Raw genomic sequence first — 15,526 nt, forward strand, 5'->3', positions numbered from 1 at the left:
GAGGTACATGGGGCACTGTTAGGTTCTATGGAGGCCTTAGGCCCTCCCAAGGTGCTCTGCAAGAACGAGGCCGACACACACTCTGCGAGTATTGGCTTTAAAGAAGGCGAAGTGACACACCCGCAACGGGGACTCCACGCGTTGCCGTCACAGAGGCGGGGAACCCAGCGCCCTGGAGCTCGGCCTGGTACGGAGTCCAAAAGCCGGCACATAGAATCATAGAATCATAGAATCTCAGGGTTGGAAGGGACCTCAGGAGGTCATCTAGTCCAACCCCCTGCTCAAAGCAGGACCAAACCCAACTAAATCATCCCAGCCAGGGCTTTGTCAAGCCTGACCTTAAAAACCTCTAAGGAAGGAGATTCCACCACCTCCCTAGGTAACCCATTCCAGTGCTTCACCACCCTACTAGTGAAAAAGTTTTTCCTAATATCCAACCTAAACCTCCCCCTCTGCAACTTGAGACCATTACTCCTTGTTCTGTCATCTTCTACCACTGAGAACAGTCTAGATCCATCCTCTTTGGAACCCCCTTTCAGGTAGTTGAAAGCAGCTATCAAATCCCCCCTCATTCTTCTCTTCTGCAGACTAAACAATCCCAGTTCCCTCAGCCTCTCCTCATAAGTCATGTGCTCCAGCCCCCTAATCATTTTTGTTGCCCTCCGCTGGACTCTCTCCAATTTCTGCACATCCTTCTTGTAGTGTGGGGCCCAAAACTGGACACAGTACTCCAAATGAGGCCTCACTAGTGCTGAGTAGAGGGGAATGATCACATCCCTCGATCTGCTGGAAATGCCCCTACTTATACATCCCAAAATGCCATTCGCCTTCTTGGCAACAAGAGCACACTGTTGACTCATATTCAGCTTTTTGTCCACCGTAACCCCTAGGTCCTTTTCTGCAGAACTGCTGCCCAGCCATTTGGTCCCTAGTCTGTAGCAGTGCATGGGATTCTTCCATCCTAAGTGCAGGACTCTGCACTTGTCCTTGTTGAACCTCATCATATTTCTTTTGGCCCAATCCTCTAATTTGTCTAGGTCCCTCTGTATCCTATCCCTACCCTCCAGCGTATCAACCACTCCTCCCAGTTTAGTGTAATCTGCAAACTTGCTAAGGGTGCAGTCCACACCATCCTCCAGATCGTTAATGAAAATATTGAACAAAACCGGCCCCAGCACCGACCCTTGGGGCACTCCACTTGATACCGGCTGCCAACTAGACATGGAACCATTGATCACTACCCATTGAGCCCGACCGTCTAGCCAGTTTTCTATCCACCTTACCATCCATTCATCCAGCCCATACTTCTTTAACTTGCTGGCAAGAATACTGTGGGAAACTGTATCAAAAGCTTTGCTAAACTCCAGAAATAGCACATCCACTGCTTTCCCCTCATCCACAGAGCCGGTTATCTTATCATAGAAGGCAATTAGATTAGTCAGGCATGACTTGCCCTTGGTGAATCCATGCTGACTGTTCCTGATCACTTTCCCCTCCTTTAAGTGGTTCAGAATTGATTCCTTGAGGACCTGTTCCATGATTTTTCCAGGGACTGAGGTGAGACTGACTGGCCTGTAGTTCCCTGGATCTTCCTTCTTCCTTTTTTAAAGATGGACACTACATTAGCCTTTTTCCAGTCATCCGGGACCTCCCCCGATCGCCATGATTTTTCAAAGATAATGGCCAATGGCTCTGCAATCTCATCGGCCAACACAAAGCAGGCCCATTTTATAAAACCAATAGCAAAGCTGCTCATGCATAATGCAACAGGGACTTTCCACCCTCCGGGACCGCCCGGGGCCGCCCCCTGTGGCCAGTAGCCAGGGGCTTTCCACACAGCGGTCCTAACCGGTTATGGCAGGTTGGAACTCGTATGCCGTGACCTACAATAACCGAGCGCTGAGAAAACGAAACCGCCTAAGCTAGGCCGTAACAAAATCTTCCGTAGTTCCCTGCCTTCCTACAGGCACAAAAGAGGAAGTGTTCTCAAAGGAGGATCATCTCTGACAACATATGAGGCACTGTAGGTTAGTCCCTATCTAGGCACCAGTGGCTCTAACATTTTCCCTGTGCGTGTTTCATGGCTTTCTGCCAGCGTGTATCCTGCTGCTGTGATACTCTTGTTCTGTGGCAGGGGTAGGCAAGCTCTGGCACGCGTGCCAAAGACGGCATGTGAGCTGATTTTCAGTGGCACTGACACTGCCCAGGTCCTGACCACCGATCTGGGGGCCTCTGCATTTTAATTTAATTTTAAATGAAGCTTCTTAAACATTTTCAAAACCTTATTTACTTTACATACAACAATAGTTTAGTTATATATTATAGACTTATGGAAAGAGACCTTCTAAAAACGTTAAAATGTAGTACTGGCATGCAAAACCTTAAATTAGAGTGAATAAATGAAGACTCGGCACAGCACTTCTGAAAGGTTGCTGACCCCTGTCTGTGGCATACACTGTGCTCAACGACAGCACATTCACTAGCCACACTCTGGGAGGAAAAGCAGTGGGGAGTCACATGGACAGATATGTGCTCTTCTACAGAGTTCAGACAATAGCCAGGCAACTTAGTATGAGGATCCACCAAGCCTTGAATGCTGGCTGGAAGAGGCTGGCCCAGAGGTGCTAAGCTTGGTCCAGATGTCAATAGCCAGATGTTATATGGGGTGCCTGTAGCATTCCTGCAGCTCTCCCTGACCTCAAAACCCAACGCTTTTCAGGAAAGCTCTCCCCAGATCCCATGTGTTATTAACATGTCAGGTTAGGCCTGCACACACATGCACAATGAGCAGCAGAGCATGTAGCACATACACAGTTAGCAGCGCTATAATGGAACACACCTGGCCCAGTTATCAAATGTGGGCTTCCTAACAAGGTGTCCAATGCCCACATTCAGGTGCTCAGATCAACCTCTAAGCTCATTAAATTGGCATTTACAAGCCCAAGAGGCAATGTAAGCATCCTAATGGGAGACCTGCATGTAACTCTAAGGTGCCCCCATTGAAAAGCAGGGCCCAGGATATAGAAAGGTAGGTCTGTGTCTGTGATTTGGAAGTAACCTTTTGGCTAGTGGAGATAAGCAGCATTAAGGAGGCCACAAGAATGAAGAGCATTACCTGCTTTCCCTAGGAGCGTGCATTGCTGGCAAACCCAAGGAGCAGCACTGGCTCCTGCCTCAATAGTTTACTGCCCATCCTCCTGATCAGAGGTGAGAGACTGTAATGCTACTGTTCTTCTAATAGATAAAGAAAGAAGAAAAAGACATGGTGGAAAAGTTGACTAGAAGATCCCCCTCAGCTAGCATTTAAGTTGAGGACAGAGCAGTGGGTTGTTGGACAGTGGCACCAAGGGGAATGGAGCTTGGGAGATGTCCGAGTGCAGTGTTTTCCCCAAGAATTGAAATGGGGGGGTGTTCAAATTTACAGGGGGGAAGTCAGGGCCGATGAGGGGTGAGACCGCGAGAGTGAAGGTGAGCTGTATGGCACCACAGTAAAAACGGAAAAATGTTTCATGACCATTTTATTAGATTTAACTCATGTTTTAAAATCATCACACAAATTAAAGTTGGCTACTCAAGCCTTCTATGAAGCATTACATCTACATCCTTCTTGGTTTCTTGTTATAATTTTGCACAATTCTGTTAGTGAACTTCTTGAATGCAATGTATTCATCTTTGATGGCTTCTCGTGTGTTCGGTACTTCCATTTCTTCAATTGATATGCTCATTAGTTCATTCACATAATCAAGCAGAAAACAACTTCTTTCAGAACATAAAATTCTATTCAATGATGAAAAAGAACACTCAACTGTAGCTGTTGTGACTGGGAGTAGCAAGAGATGAATTCCTACTTCTTTCAGCCCAGGAAACATAGCACAAAGATCGGGTCGAGCCACTAGTGATGATAAAAAATAAGTTGAAGTCAAATCTTCATTCATTCGTTGTATGATATTCCACTCTGTGTTCAAATTTTCTATTCTATCCTGAGCACATGGCAGCCCCATTGCTGGTAGTGCCTCACTCCACTCAACTGTCAGTGTTTTATAGGACAGGGATCTGTAAAAGTTACGTAGAGGTTGAGTAGAATCTAGAAGTCACTGTTGTAGATTTTTAAAAATCAAGTCTGAGTATTTTTTCACTTGTCTTAACATACACTTCTTGTCCTCTTCACTTAAGGATTCAATATAAATGCCTTCATTAGTCAACTTCTGGACTGAAGTCTTCCAGTACTTTTTCAATGGATAGCTCTCTGATTGATCCAAATGTAGCTTCTATTGCTGGACAAATATCTACTATTGTTGTAGCAGATGCCTGTATGGCATTGTTTAATGACCCAAGTGGTTTCAACAGTAGACTTACAAGAGGGAGAATGGCAATAGTCTTCTCTGAACGTAGTAGCAAAAGTAATCCACCAGCCTCCCTACTTAGATCCATCTCATCTTAGTAGATACTTTCCAAAGCCAGTAATAATGGCTGGAGTAATTTTAAGACAACAGCCAAGGATCGCACATGAGAAAGCCAGAGGGTTTTCCCAGGTTGGACTAATTTGAACTTCAGTCCCAGTGTATCTTCTATATTTTCCAAGATATTCAGTCTTTTTGGACTCTTGCTGAAAAAAGACTATAATGAAGGCATTAAATTTATAGCTTTTTTAATGTCTTTTGAAGAGCCTACAGTTCTCTGCAGTGTGTATAGCAGAGATTAGGGTTACACTTTTCTCTGAGCAAAAAAATGCTTGTGCGTTTGATGGAGCTGCAAACTTCTCTGAAAGAAGTTCAGAGAAGACTGAAGAGAAGTTTGCAGCTCCATCAAATGCACAAGCAGCCATCTGTTTGGGGTCCAACTGACAAGCATTTAACTCTTCTAAGATGTGGGTTGTCACAGATGCAGCTTATGTGTCTTCTATAACTTGAACATCTAGAAATGCATCTACTGGCCTATCACTGACATCAAGATAACATACACAATGACGTAATACTTGATGCCCATTTGCATCAGTGCATTCATCAGCCATGTATGCAAATTTTTTGAATGTGGTAAGAGTGTTCTTCACTTTTTCAACTGTTGAGTCTTTCACTGTTGCACCACATGCCTCTAGCCAGCCAGTTGAGTTTCTTGCAGAAAGATAGTGAGCATTTGCTGGTCTTTTTCAGAACCAGTGTTCAACTTCAGGATTAACAAGTGACAATGCACTTAACATTGGCCTCCAGTTTGTAGAGTGTGGTATCTCTTGCTTAAGTAGAAAGTGTGATGCCACAGCCATGTGTGTTCACATGAACTGTGTTGTGTCTCCAGCATTCTTAACAGCCTCATTAACACTCACCAGTATTGTCCTTGGTAAGGAGTTCAGAGGTGCGTTCACATGAGGGTTGGGGGCCAGAAGGCACCTTGCTCGTTCCTCCAGATGCTCACTGTTTGCTATGGCCACTGTTGTTCGTTGTGCCACCGTTCACTCCATCAATCTGTGCCAATGGCCCTGCGCCGTCACCTTCTGCTGCCACCTGCCACTGTGACCTCTGCGAGTTGGTCTCTTGAGGTTCCACCCAGCTCTCAGCTGAGCTCTCAGTGGGGGAACCTCGCTGCTAGTGCAGACTGGGCTGTCTCTTCCACAGAAACACTGTCCCATAGCAGGATTAAGCACTTGGACCTGATTATCAGTGATTTCAGCTGTAGTGGTCACTTAACAAAACAAAAGACTCTCTATGGAGCCTAATCAGCTCTGTCTTTAAACAGTGGAGAGGGGCAGGTCAAATAGTACCTGTGACCCAGGCAGACCATCAAGCAAAACACCTGTCCCCTCCCTCTCGCTTGATGCCCTCAATCGGCACAAGCTAAGTACAGTTCTACTGCCCTTTACTCATACAATAAGAACAACAACATTAAATTCCACCGCCGCATTCAAGTGATCTGTAACCCAACCCCAGCCAAAATCTATCACTTGGGCAACACAGCTTTGTTCGCTGGATACCTAGGTAGATTAGGTGTGAATGTAAATACAATTTGGTCCTGAAACCTTTCCCCCTCAGCTCATTACTAGCTGTCAGGGAGAGCTCATTTAGAACTTGCTTACAAATCATAATTTGAAATGATTAGGTTGGTCAGCATCACCAAAATGAATGTATTGACATTGTCATAAAAAACAGCTGTATAAGGAAGCTAGTCTATTTTCATACTTTTCAAATCTATAATATTTTTTCAGACACACATATTTTATCATACACTTTATATGCTTTTAAAGTGTGTATTAATGTTTCAATTTCAATTCAAATTTCCAAACAATCACTAAATTGGCAACACTCCATGTAAATAGTTCACAAAACGGGGTGGGGGGGTGGGAGGGAGCATTCAGGGTGGTTGTAGGGAAATCCCTGTCTGAGTGGCAGATGCTGGAGCAGTGAATTGATGTGAGGAAAATAAGCACATAACTTGAGATGGGCCATGATCTTCCGGTAAGATCATAGGACTAGGAGCCAGAAGAACTAAGTTCTATTCCTCATTGTTATTGTCACATGGATAATAATAGTTACGCACCTCACAGAGGTGTTGTGGGGATTAATTAAGGCTAAACTATGGTCCAATGGATTTCAGTGGTAAAACTCTCATTAGCTTCTGTGGGACCTGGGTTTAGCCCTTATTTTTGTAAAGATCTTTGAGATATTCAGATGAAAGCAGATCATTAGAGCATTAATCACAAATGATGATTTATCACCATCATCCCCATTGGAGGGGACATACACGTGTGCTGATGGTGAAATCCTCCAATGGGATTTTGTTTTCATTTTTTGCAAAATGTGAAACCTTTTCAGAGGACATTAGAGGGTCAACATGGTGTGAATACATCTCTTGATATCTTCTAAAGAATGCTTCATGAATAAATGTTTGTGCTTGCCAGTGTGTGCACCAATCCCATTCCCCCAGCCACCCTTCAGATCATTTGCCTGGGGCCCTGCCCTTTCAAAACGTATACCCCTTGTTTTCAAAGGCATGACAACAGAGTGGAAGGAAATGCAGGGCGAGATCCATAAAGTCACACTGCTGCTGTATAGCAGCTTTAGCGCATTGCATTTTAAGGAGCACATGCATAAATAAAGTTGCCTGACAGGTTCTGGGACCTGTCTGACTGGAGACACACAATGCCTCTTTTCATATTTAGGGGTCTAAGTATTAAACTATCTCTTTTTTCTACCTGATTTTCAGTGCATCCAAAAAGACTCAGGACACAGGAAACAAAGTAATGTAAAGGAGACTAGCTAAAAATTTTCCCCTGTACAACAGCTGCATCTGTGTTTAAAATGTTTTCACTTCTCAAAATCCCTTTGTCACACAGACTGCACTAGTCTGTGACCTCTGTCCCTTAATTCCTCAGCGAGGCGTAAACAGGAATTCACTGTGCATGAGCTGGGGGAACTCGCAACAACCCATCACATCAGACACATGGGATAGAATCCCCAATATATACACTGAGTAAAGAACATACACAGACATTAAGATTATTTCCAGTGTTGTATAAATTGTCTTTCTTTTATATGGTGCAGCAATAATTTTTGTTGTGTTTACATTTATAATTATTGGACAGAACATTGGGAGTTTAAAAGAATGTGCCCAATAACATTACCAGTTGCAGACAAGGCCTTGTAAACTACCACTTGGGATTTGTTCAAAGTTTGCATTCTTAGGGCCATGTCTTCCAGTTAGATCCATGGGATGTGTGAAGAAATGGGAATTTTCTGTCCTATTTTTAGGAATTTATGTGTGTCTCCATTTCCTTCTATACTTTGCATTGCTACCTTGTGGGTGCAAAAGGGTTAACACCGCTTCTGGAACAGCTCAGGAGTTATGAGGTATGTGTGTCACTTTGCTGTGCTGGGTCATTAAAGAACAGGTTGAAACTAATCCAGGTCAATAGAGGATGTGAAGAGACGATGAGACCCCCACCCCCACCCCTTGCCCCACCCTGAAGACTGAATGGCTGACACCTAATAGAAGGAACTCCGCCCCCCCAGGCAGAACATGTGAACTCAGATGGAGAACAAAGGCAAAAAGGTGTCAGGTGGCTGGAATAAGGGCTGCCCTGTGGAGGGACTCAGCAGCTCTCATATGGAATGAAGGCAAAGAACCAGAGCCAGAACGGGAGTTGAAAACAGCTTTCATTGCATTGGCGCGGCCAGGACAGACTATGCCTTAACTTTTACTTTCCTGTGCTAATTTAAGAACTCTCAGATTCTGTAGCCAGGTGATTAATAAATTTGTTACCTTGTTTTGAAAAGGCTGCCTGTGTTGCTGCAAGTACTCACTGTGAGCCTTGTGCTCTGACTGGCTACAGTACCAGCCTTTAGGGTTTCCAGTTTTGGGTGGATGTATTCCTGGAGGTCTCATCACATGACATAATCTTTAATTAAAGATTAATCTTTCATTCCTGGAGACTCCAGGACAACCCTGGAGGGTTGGCAAACTTACCAGCCTCCTGTAGGCGTCTGGCTTGGCTGGATTTGCTGCAGACAGCCATGGAAAGAGACAGGGACCACTGAGAGACTACAGCCTGCCCTGTGGAACTGTGTGGTTCCCTGGGGCCCAGCCCAGTAAAGGGTTACTCCCAAGGGGTGGGTTACAGCGTGGGGCATAGACCAGCCCTGTGAATCCGTGGCAGGTTGACCTGCGATAAGCAGCAGTTAATGTGACATTGCTGTGTACAGGAACATGGATATGTGGTTTTTGTTCATGCTTCCATTCTCAAAATTTATGCACAACACTGGTATTGGTCTCAAGGGATCTCTACAGAGACCTCAGTCTGGCCAAAGACGGCATCTTTAGCTCATTGCAATACTGATACGGATTCTACTGGGATGAAATTTAAGGAAAAACCCATGCCTCTCAGGAACCACTCTCTACTCCTTAACTGGATTAACTGCAACTCAACAATCTCACTCTCTCAATATACAAATATTGTTTGAATTTTGGAATTAGACCACTTTCTCCCAGTTTTCCCAAGCTAGCGGGTAAGCTCCAAAGCAGTGCTAATATTGTGCAAGTTGGACTGGCAGCACACTGATATCCTCATATACATCTGGACATCAGGGTTTTACTGTCAAACACAGAAATTATGATGGACACAGCTTGGAAAGCATCTGGTTGGCTTTCCATTGCTGATAAGTAAAGACTTATCTCCTACCCACCCACAAACTCACCTCCCAGGCACAGAGCATGTGCCTTAGTCCCAGTTGTTTGTAGTCAATGAAAGGGTTATTTCTCAGGTGAGTGAGGGCCATTCTGAAGTCATACAGAGCTTCTTCATACCTGCAGTGCACAAGGATAGAGATGAAGATGAGAACTGAATCCCCAAATTTGCAGGGAAAAGTATCAAGCTCAGGAACCAAAGAGGATTCTTCTCTTCCCAGCAGCCTGGGTTATAGGAAATTTCACTGGAGAAACATGTGGAATCTGTAAATTTAGACTATTGTTTCCTTTTCCTCCATGATGATCTGGTGTTATCCCACTGTCTGAGTCTGTTAACTTTTGACATCCAAAATGCTGTCATGTTACTGAGGAGATGGGAGAAAGTGGAAAGACTAACAGTTCCTTGCTAACTGTAGAAACTTCACATTATGCTCCAATTATGGGAATTGGGATCCCTTGCAATTTTACCCTAGTGTCCTTGCAGAAATTTAAGAGAAAAAGAAAGCGCTGAAGGGTAATGCTGATATTGGACAACAATTCCCAACTAAAGGGGAAGGGACATGTTTGTTGACCCCTTCAAAGAACTCTAATAGATTAGTAAGACATGATTTCCCTTTACAGAAACCTTGTTGACTTTTGCCCAACAATTTATGTTCTTCTATGTGTCTCACAATTTCATTCTTTACGATTGTTTCAACTAATTGCCGGGATCACTTCTAGAGCCCTTTTTAAATATTGGTGTTACATTGGCTATCTTCCAGTCACTGGGTACAGAAGCTGATTTAATGGACAGATTACAAACCATAGTTAATAGTTCTGCAATTTCACATTTGAGTTCTTTCAGAACTCTTGGGTGAATGCCATCTGGTCCCGGTGACTTGTTCTTCAATCTGTGACAATTCCTCAGATTTGTCACCTACAAAAGCTGGCTCAGGTTTGAGAATCTCCCTAACATCCTCAGCTGTGAAGGCTGAAGCAAAGAATTCATTTGGTTTCTCCACAATGACTTTATCGTCTTTAAGCGGTCCTTTTGTATCTCGATCGTCCAGGGGCCCCACTGGTTGCTTAGCAGGCTTCTTGCTTCTTGATGTACTTAAAAACATTTTGTTATTACCTTTTGAGTTTTTGGCTAGCTGTTCTTCAAACTCCTTTTTGGCTTTTCTTATTACACTCTTGCACTTAAGTTGGCCGTGTCTGTGCTCCTTGCTATTTGCCTCACTACAATTTGACTTCCACTTTTTAAAAGATGCCTTTTTATCTCTCACTGCTTCTTTTACATATTACTTAAGCCACGATGGCTCTTTTTTAGTTCTTTTACTGTGTTTTTTAATTTGGAGTGTACATTTAAGCTGGGCCTCTATTATGGTGTCTTTGAAAAGTGTCCATGCAAGTTGCAGGGATTTCACTCTAATCACTGTACCTTTTAATTTCTGTTTAATTAACCCCCTAATTTTTGCATAATTCCCCTTTCTGAAATTAAATGCCACAGTGTTGGGCTGTTGAGGTATTCTTCCCACCATAGGAATGTTAAATGTTATTATGTTATGGTCACTGTTTCCAAGCGGTCCTGTTTTAGGGTATGTCTACACTACAGGATTATTCCAATTTTACAGAAACCGGTTTTTGGAAACAGATTGTATAAAGTCGAGTGCACGCGGCCACACTAAGCACATTAATTCGGCAGTGTGCGTCCATGTACCGAGGCTAGCGTCAATTTCCAGAGCGTTGCACTGTGGGTAACTATCCCATAGCTATCCCATAGTTCCCGCAGTCTCCCCCGCCCATTGGAATTCTGGGTTGAGATCCCAATGCATGATGGGGCAAAAACAGTGTCGCGAGTGATTCTGGCTGGGTAAATGTCGTCACTCAATCCTCACTCCGTGAAAGCAATGGCAGAGGGCAGACAATCATTTTGCGCCCTTTTCCCTGGATTGCCCTGGCAGACGCCATAGCACGGCAACCATGGAGCCTGTTCAGCCTTTTTTCACTGTCACCGTATGTCTACTGGATGTTGCTAACAGACGCAGTACTTCAGCGCTACACAGCAGCATCCCCTTGCCTTTTGCAAGTTGACAGTGACGGTTACCAGTCACACTGTACCATCTGCTGCTGTCATGGGTGCTCCTGGCCAGCCTCAGTGAGGTCGGTCGGGGGAGCATGGACAAAAATGGGAATGACGCCCCAGGTCATTCTCTTCTTTAAGTTTTGTCTAATGGAGAGTCAGTCCTGCATAGAATATCAGGCAAGCCTACTAAAGAACCAGAGAGGCAAACGGCCGCCCTGGGTCAGAGCCCCAGACATCCTGCAGAAATGATGAGCTGCATGCCATTCTAGGGGGTGCCCCTGCAACAACCCCACCCGTTGCTTCCCTCCTCCCCAACCCCTCCTGGGCTACCGTGGTAGTTATCCCCCCATTTGTGTGATGAAGTAATAAAGAATGTATGAATAAGAAACAACACTGACTTTATTGCCTCGGCAAGCAGAGATCAAAGGGGGGAGGGGAGGGGAGCCTCCAGCTGCTATGATATTCCAGGCAGGAGTGAATCTCCATTAGACAAAGCTTAAAGAAGAGAATGACCTGGGAGTCATTCCCATTTTTGCCCAGGCGCCCCCGGCCAACCTCACTGAGGCCAGCCAGGAGCACTCACAGGACGACGATGACAGCTATCAGTCCTACTGTACCATGTGCCGTCCGCAAGGCAAGGGAAGGGAAGGGGATACTGCTGTGTAGCGCTGCAGCACCGCGTCTGCCAGCAGCATCCAGTGACATACGGTGACATCGAAAAAAGGTGAGAAAGGATTTTTTCCCTTTGCTTTCACACGGGGGAGAGGGGGCAACGACATATACCCTGAACCACCTGCAACAATTTTTTTGACCCTTCAGGTTTTGGGAGCTCAGCCAAGAATTCAAATAGTTTTCGGAGAGTGTGGGATCTGTGGGATAGCTATAGTCGTCAGTCGCCCCTCCCTCTGTGAGCGTCCATTTGATTCTTTGGCTTTCTGGTACGCTTGTCTCAGCTCCTTAAGTTTCAGCACTGTGTCGAGTCCCTGTTGTGGCCTCTGTCCATCATAGCCTTGGAGATTTTTTCAAATGCTTTGGCATTTCGTCTATTGGAACGGAGTTCTGATAGAACAGATTCATCTCCCCATACAGAGATCAGATTCAGCATCTCCCGTACGGTCCATGCTGAAGCTCTTTTTTGATTCTGGGACTGCCTGGTCATCTGTGCTGATCAGCGCTCCATGCTGGGCAAACAGGAAATGAAATTCAAAAGTTTGCGGGGCTTTTCCTGTCTACCTGGCCAGTGCATCCGAGTTCAGATTGCTGTCCAGAGCGATCACAATGATGCACTGTGGGATAGCTCCCGGAGGCCAATACCGTAAAATTGCGGCCCACTAACCCTAATTTGAAATGGCAATACCGATTTCAGGCTACTCCCCTCGTCGGGGTGGAGTACAGATATCGATATTAAGAGCCCTTTACATTGAAATAAAGGGCTTAGTTGTCTGGACGGGTGCAGGGTTAATTCGGTTTAACGCTGCTAAATTAGAGATAAACTTGTAGTGTAGACCAGGCCATAGTTACCTCTTGGATCAGATCCTGCACTCCACTCAGACCTAAATCGAGAATTGCCTCTCCCCTTGTGGGTTCCTGTACCAGCTGCTCCAAGAAGCAGTCATTTAAAGTATCAAGAAATTTTGTCTCTGCATTTCGTCCTGAGGTGACATGTTCCCAGTCAATATGGGGATAATTGAAATCCCCAACTATTATTGAGTTCTTTATTTTGATAGCCGCTCTAATCTCTCTTAGCATTTCATCGTCACTATCACTGTCCTGGTCAAGTGGTCGATAATAGATCCCTACTTTTATATTCTTATTAGAGCATGGAATTACTATCCATAGAGATTCTATGGAACACGTGGATTCATTTAAGATTTTTACTTCATTTGACTCTACATTTTCTTTCACATATAGTGCCACCCCTCCCATCCGCCTCCCCGCCCACACGACCTGTTCTGTCCTTCTGATATATTTTGTACTCCGGAATGATTGTGTCCCATTGATTGTCCCCACTCCACCAGGTTTCTGTAATCAAAATTAATATATACTTTGATTTCAATTGCAACACAGAATAAAATATATATGAAAATGTAGAAAAACATCCAAAATATTTAACAAATTTCAATTGGTATTCTATTGTTTAACAGTGCAATTAAAACTGCAATTAATATTTTTAATCGCGATTACTTTTTTTGAGTTAATCGTGTGAATTAGCTGTGATTAATTGACAGCCATAGTAAACAGTCTTTCCAGGGGAAGCGGGATACCAGACTTAATAGATCAATTGTCTGATTTACTATGGTGACTTCTATGTTTCTGGTCTTTGCTCAATGGCTGGAAGATTCTGGATGGACCCAGATACCAGAGTTTTCGAGAGGGTGTATGTGCTATGTCTACAAGTTATACGGTCTTTAAGTTTATTAACTTTTGCCTTTGGGGTGTCTGATTACACATATAATGCAGATGGTAATCAGAGTCTGTGTTCTGTACCTTGCTATGCCACTGATTCACTGTGAGGCCTTGGGGAAGTCACTTCCCTTCTCTAAACCTCAGCCTCCACAACTGTAACATGGAGATTATACTGACCTAACTGACAAAGATCTTCTGAGGCTTAACTGATATTTGCAAAGTGCATTGAGAACACTGGACAAAATGTACTTCAGAAAGGTGAAATATCATTAAAGAAAGAGAGGCAAAAAGTGAAATGAACAAGCATTACACTTACATTTCTAACTGCAGACAGACAAACCCTCTTTGAAAGAAGCCAACGGCTAGATGGTTGTCCTTGGTAACTGTTTTATCAAAGGCCTAAGAAGAAAAATACAGACATGACAAAAGTTAGCTAAACCAGATAACAGAGCCAGTGCCTGACAGATGTGATTGCAAGGCATTTGTTAGAGCTATGGAAAGGCATGGTGGCTGAAACCCAGGAACAGTTCCTGTGTGCGGGAGAATGCATGTGAACAATCAAAATGATATGTTGCAGATTAGAACCAGTCCCAGAAGAGAGTGATGGAATGTTCCTAAAATAACGCTGTTAGGAATCAGGATTGTGTAACGCAGCTCCAGGAATCTGAAGGCCTATTTGCCTGAAGCATAATTGGCTGTTCACACCTGGAAGCACCTTGTATAGCCTGTTCTTGGCCACTGCGAGCAGACACAGGTGAGCTATGGGGAGAATCATTTTGGGAACTACTTGGTTTGAGAGGGGATCATTGAAAGCAGGTGGTGATAGGATGGAGAGTGGGGGATGTGAAGGAGAAAGTGGAAAGAGTCCTCACTATACATATAAAAGTCAGTATTCCTGCTTATCTTAAACCCACAGATGGGCCTACTTCCCAGATGAATAAAGGAAGCCATTGAATAGCTGTGGTAACCTTAATTCATGGCAGTGGGTGTCAAAGCAGAATCCCATCCAGGAAGGTTATTTTAGTTAGTATGTGTTTTTGGAAAATAAGGGGTGCATCTCCTTTACTGTGATTTTAAATAAGTGAAATGCAGATGAGAACGGATGAGGCCTGAAATCCTGGATTTTCTGTACACAGTTTAGACTGGAACGGTGTGCATTTGAAAAGGGAACTGTGTCAAGGCTGTTGAAAAGCACAGACCTAAGCCAGACTTTGCCCTCACACTACACAGGGCTATAAGGTCAGGAAGGCTCCTTGGCCCTCTCCCTTCCCTGAATTTGCACACCCATGTGGTGCTTTCAGAGGGTCACTGCAGCTCTCCATGAGGTACACCACTCTGCCTCAGTTTTTCCACATCGCTGTATTAACCTACAAGAAGAAAATATCAGACATTCACTTGACCCACACAAAGCACAATCAGTTCCTTCTCTGGTCTGCAGGACTTCATGGCTCTGTCCCTTCACCCTTCCCAGGGCCCACACAGCCCTTCCAGCCAGGCTTCTCCCTTCATTGGAGTAAAACATACCTTCAGCCTCAAAGAGCACCACAGGCATTGTTCTCCCATTACACACCTCCTTCCTCTCTGCTTTTTTCATCAACTGACTTTTTATTATAGAGCAGGAGCAAGCCCACCCCTTCCCTTCCAGTTGTCTCTACCCCATTGTGTGTTCTCTTGCAATCAATATAAACAGATGTGGCCCTTCCTTAGACAAAGGACTAGTTCTTTCTCTGCTAGCCCAGGGATGGGGTCTATGAATCCCATTACAGGGTACGTGACAATCACACAGAGAAATGCAAACTGTGCTAGTCAGGGCTGGCTCTAGACCCCAGTGCGCCAAGCGCGTGCTTGGAGCGGCATGCCGCCGGGAGGGCAGCAGGTGGCTCC

General features: G+C 44.5%; 1 protein-coding gene across 4 annotated transcripts in view; it reads right to left on the reverse strand.

Annotated features, from left to right (window-relative positions):
- The window catches only part of NOXA1 (NADPH oxidase activator 1), a 39,834-nt gene that overhangs the window by 17,823 nt on the left and 6,485 nt on the right, over positions 1–15,526 (reverse strand). For 2 of the 4 annotated variants that reach the window (XM_044992228.1, XM_044992227.1), the window contains exons 2-4: positions 13,959–14,041; positions 13,184–13,258; positions 9,183–9,291 (exon numbers count right to left, since the gene is read on the reverse strand). In XM_044992228.1, coding sequence (XP_044848163.1) covers positions 9,183–9,291; positions 13,184–13,258; positions 13,959–14,041 — 267 coding nt within the window. Of the gene's footprint in view, positions 1–9,182; positions 9,292–13,183; positions 13,259–13,958; positions 14,042–15,046; positions 15,101–15,526 lie in introns of those variants that run through there. The other 2 variants (XM_044992230.1, XM_044992229.1) reach the window with 2 other exon arrangements.

The sequence above is a fragment of the Mauremys mutica genome, chromosome 18, assembly GCF_020497125.1.
Source record: "Mauremys mutica isolate MM-2020 ecotype Southern chromosome 18, ASM2049712v1, whole genome shotgun sequence".
Taxonomy (NCBI): domain Eukaryota; kingdom Metazoa; phylum Chordata; order Testudines; family Geoemydidae; genus Mauremys; species Mauremys mutica.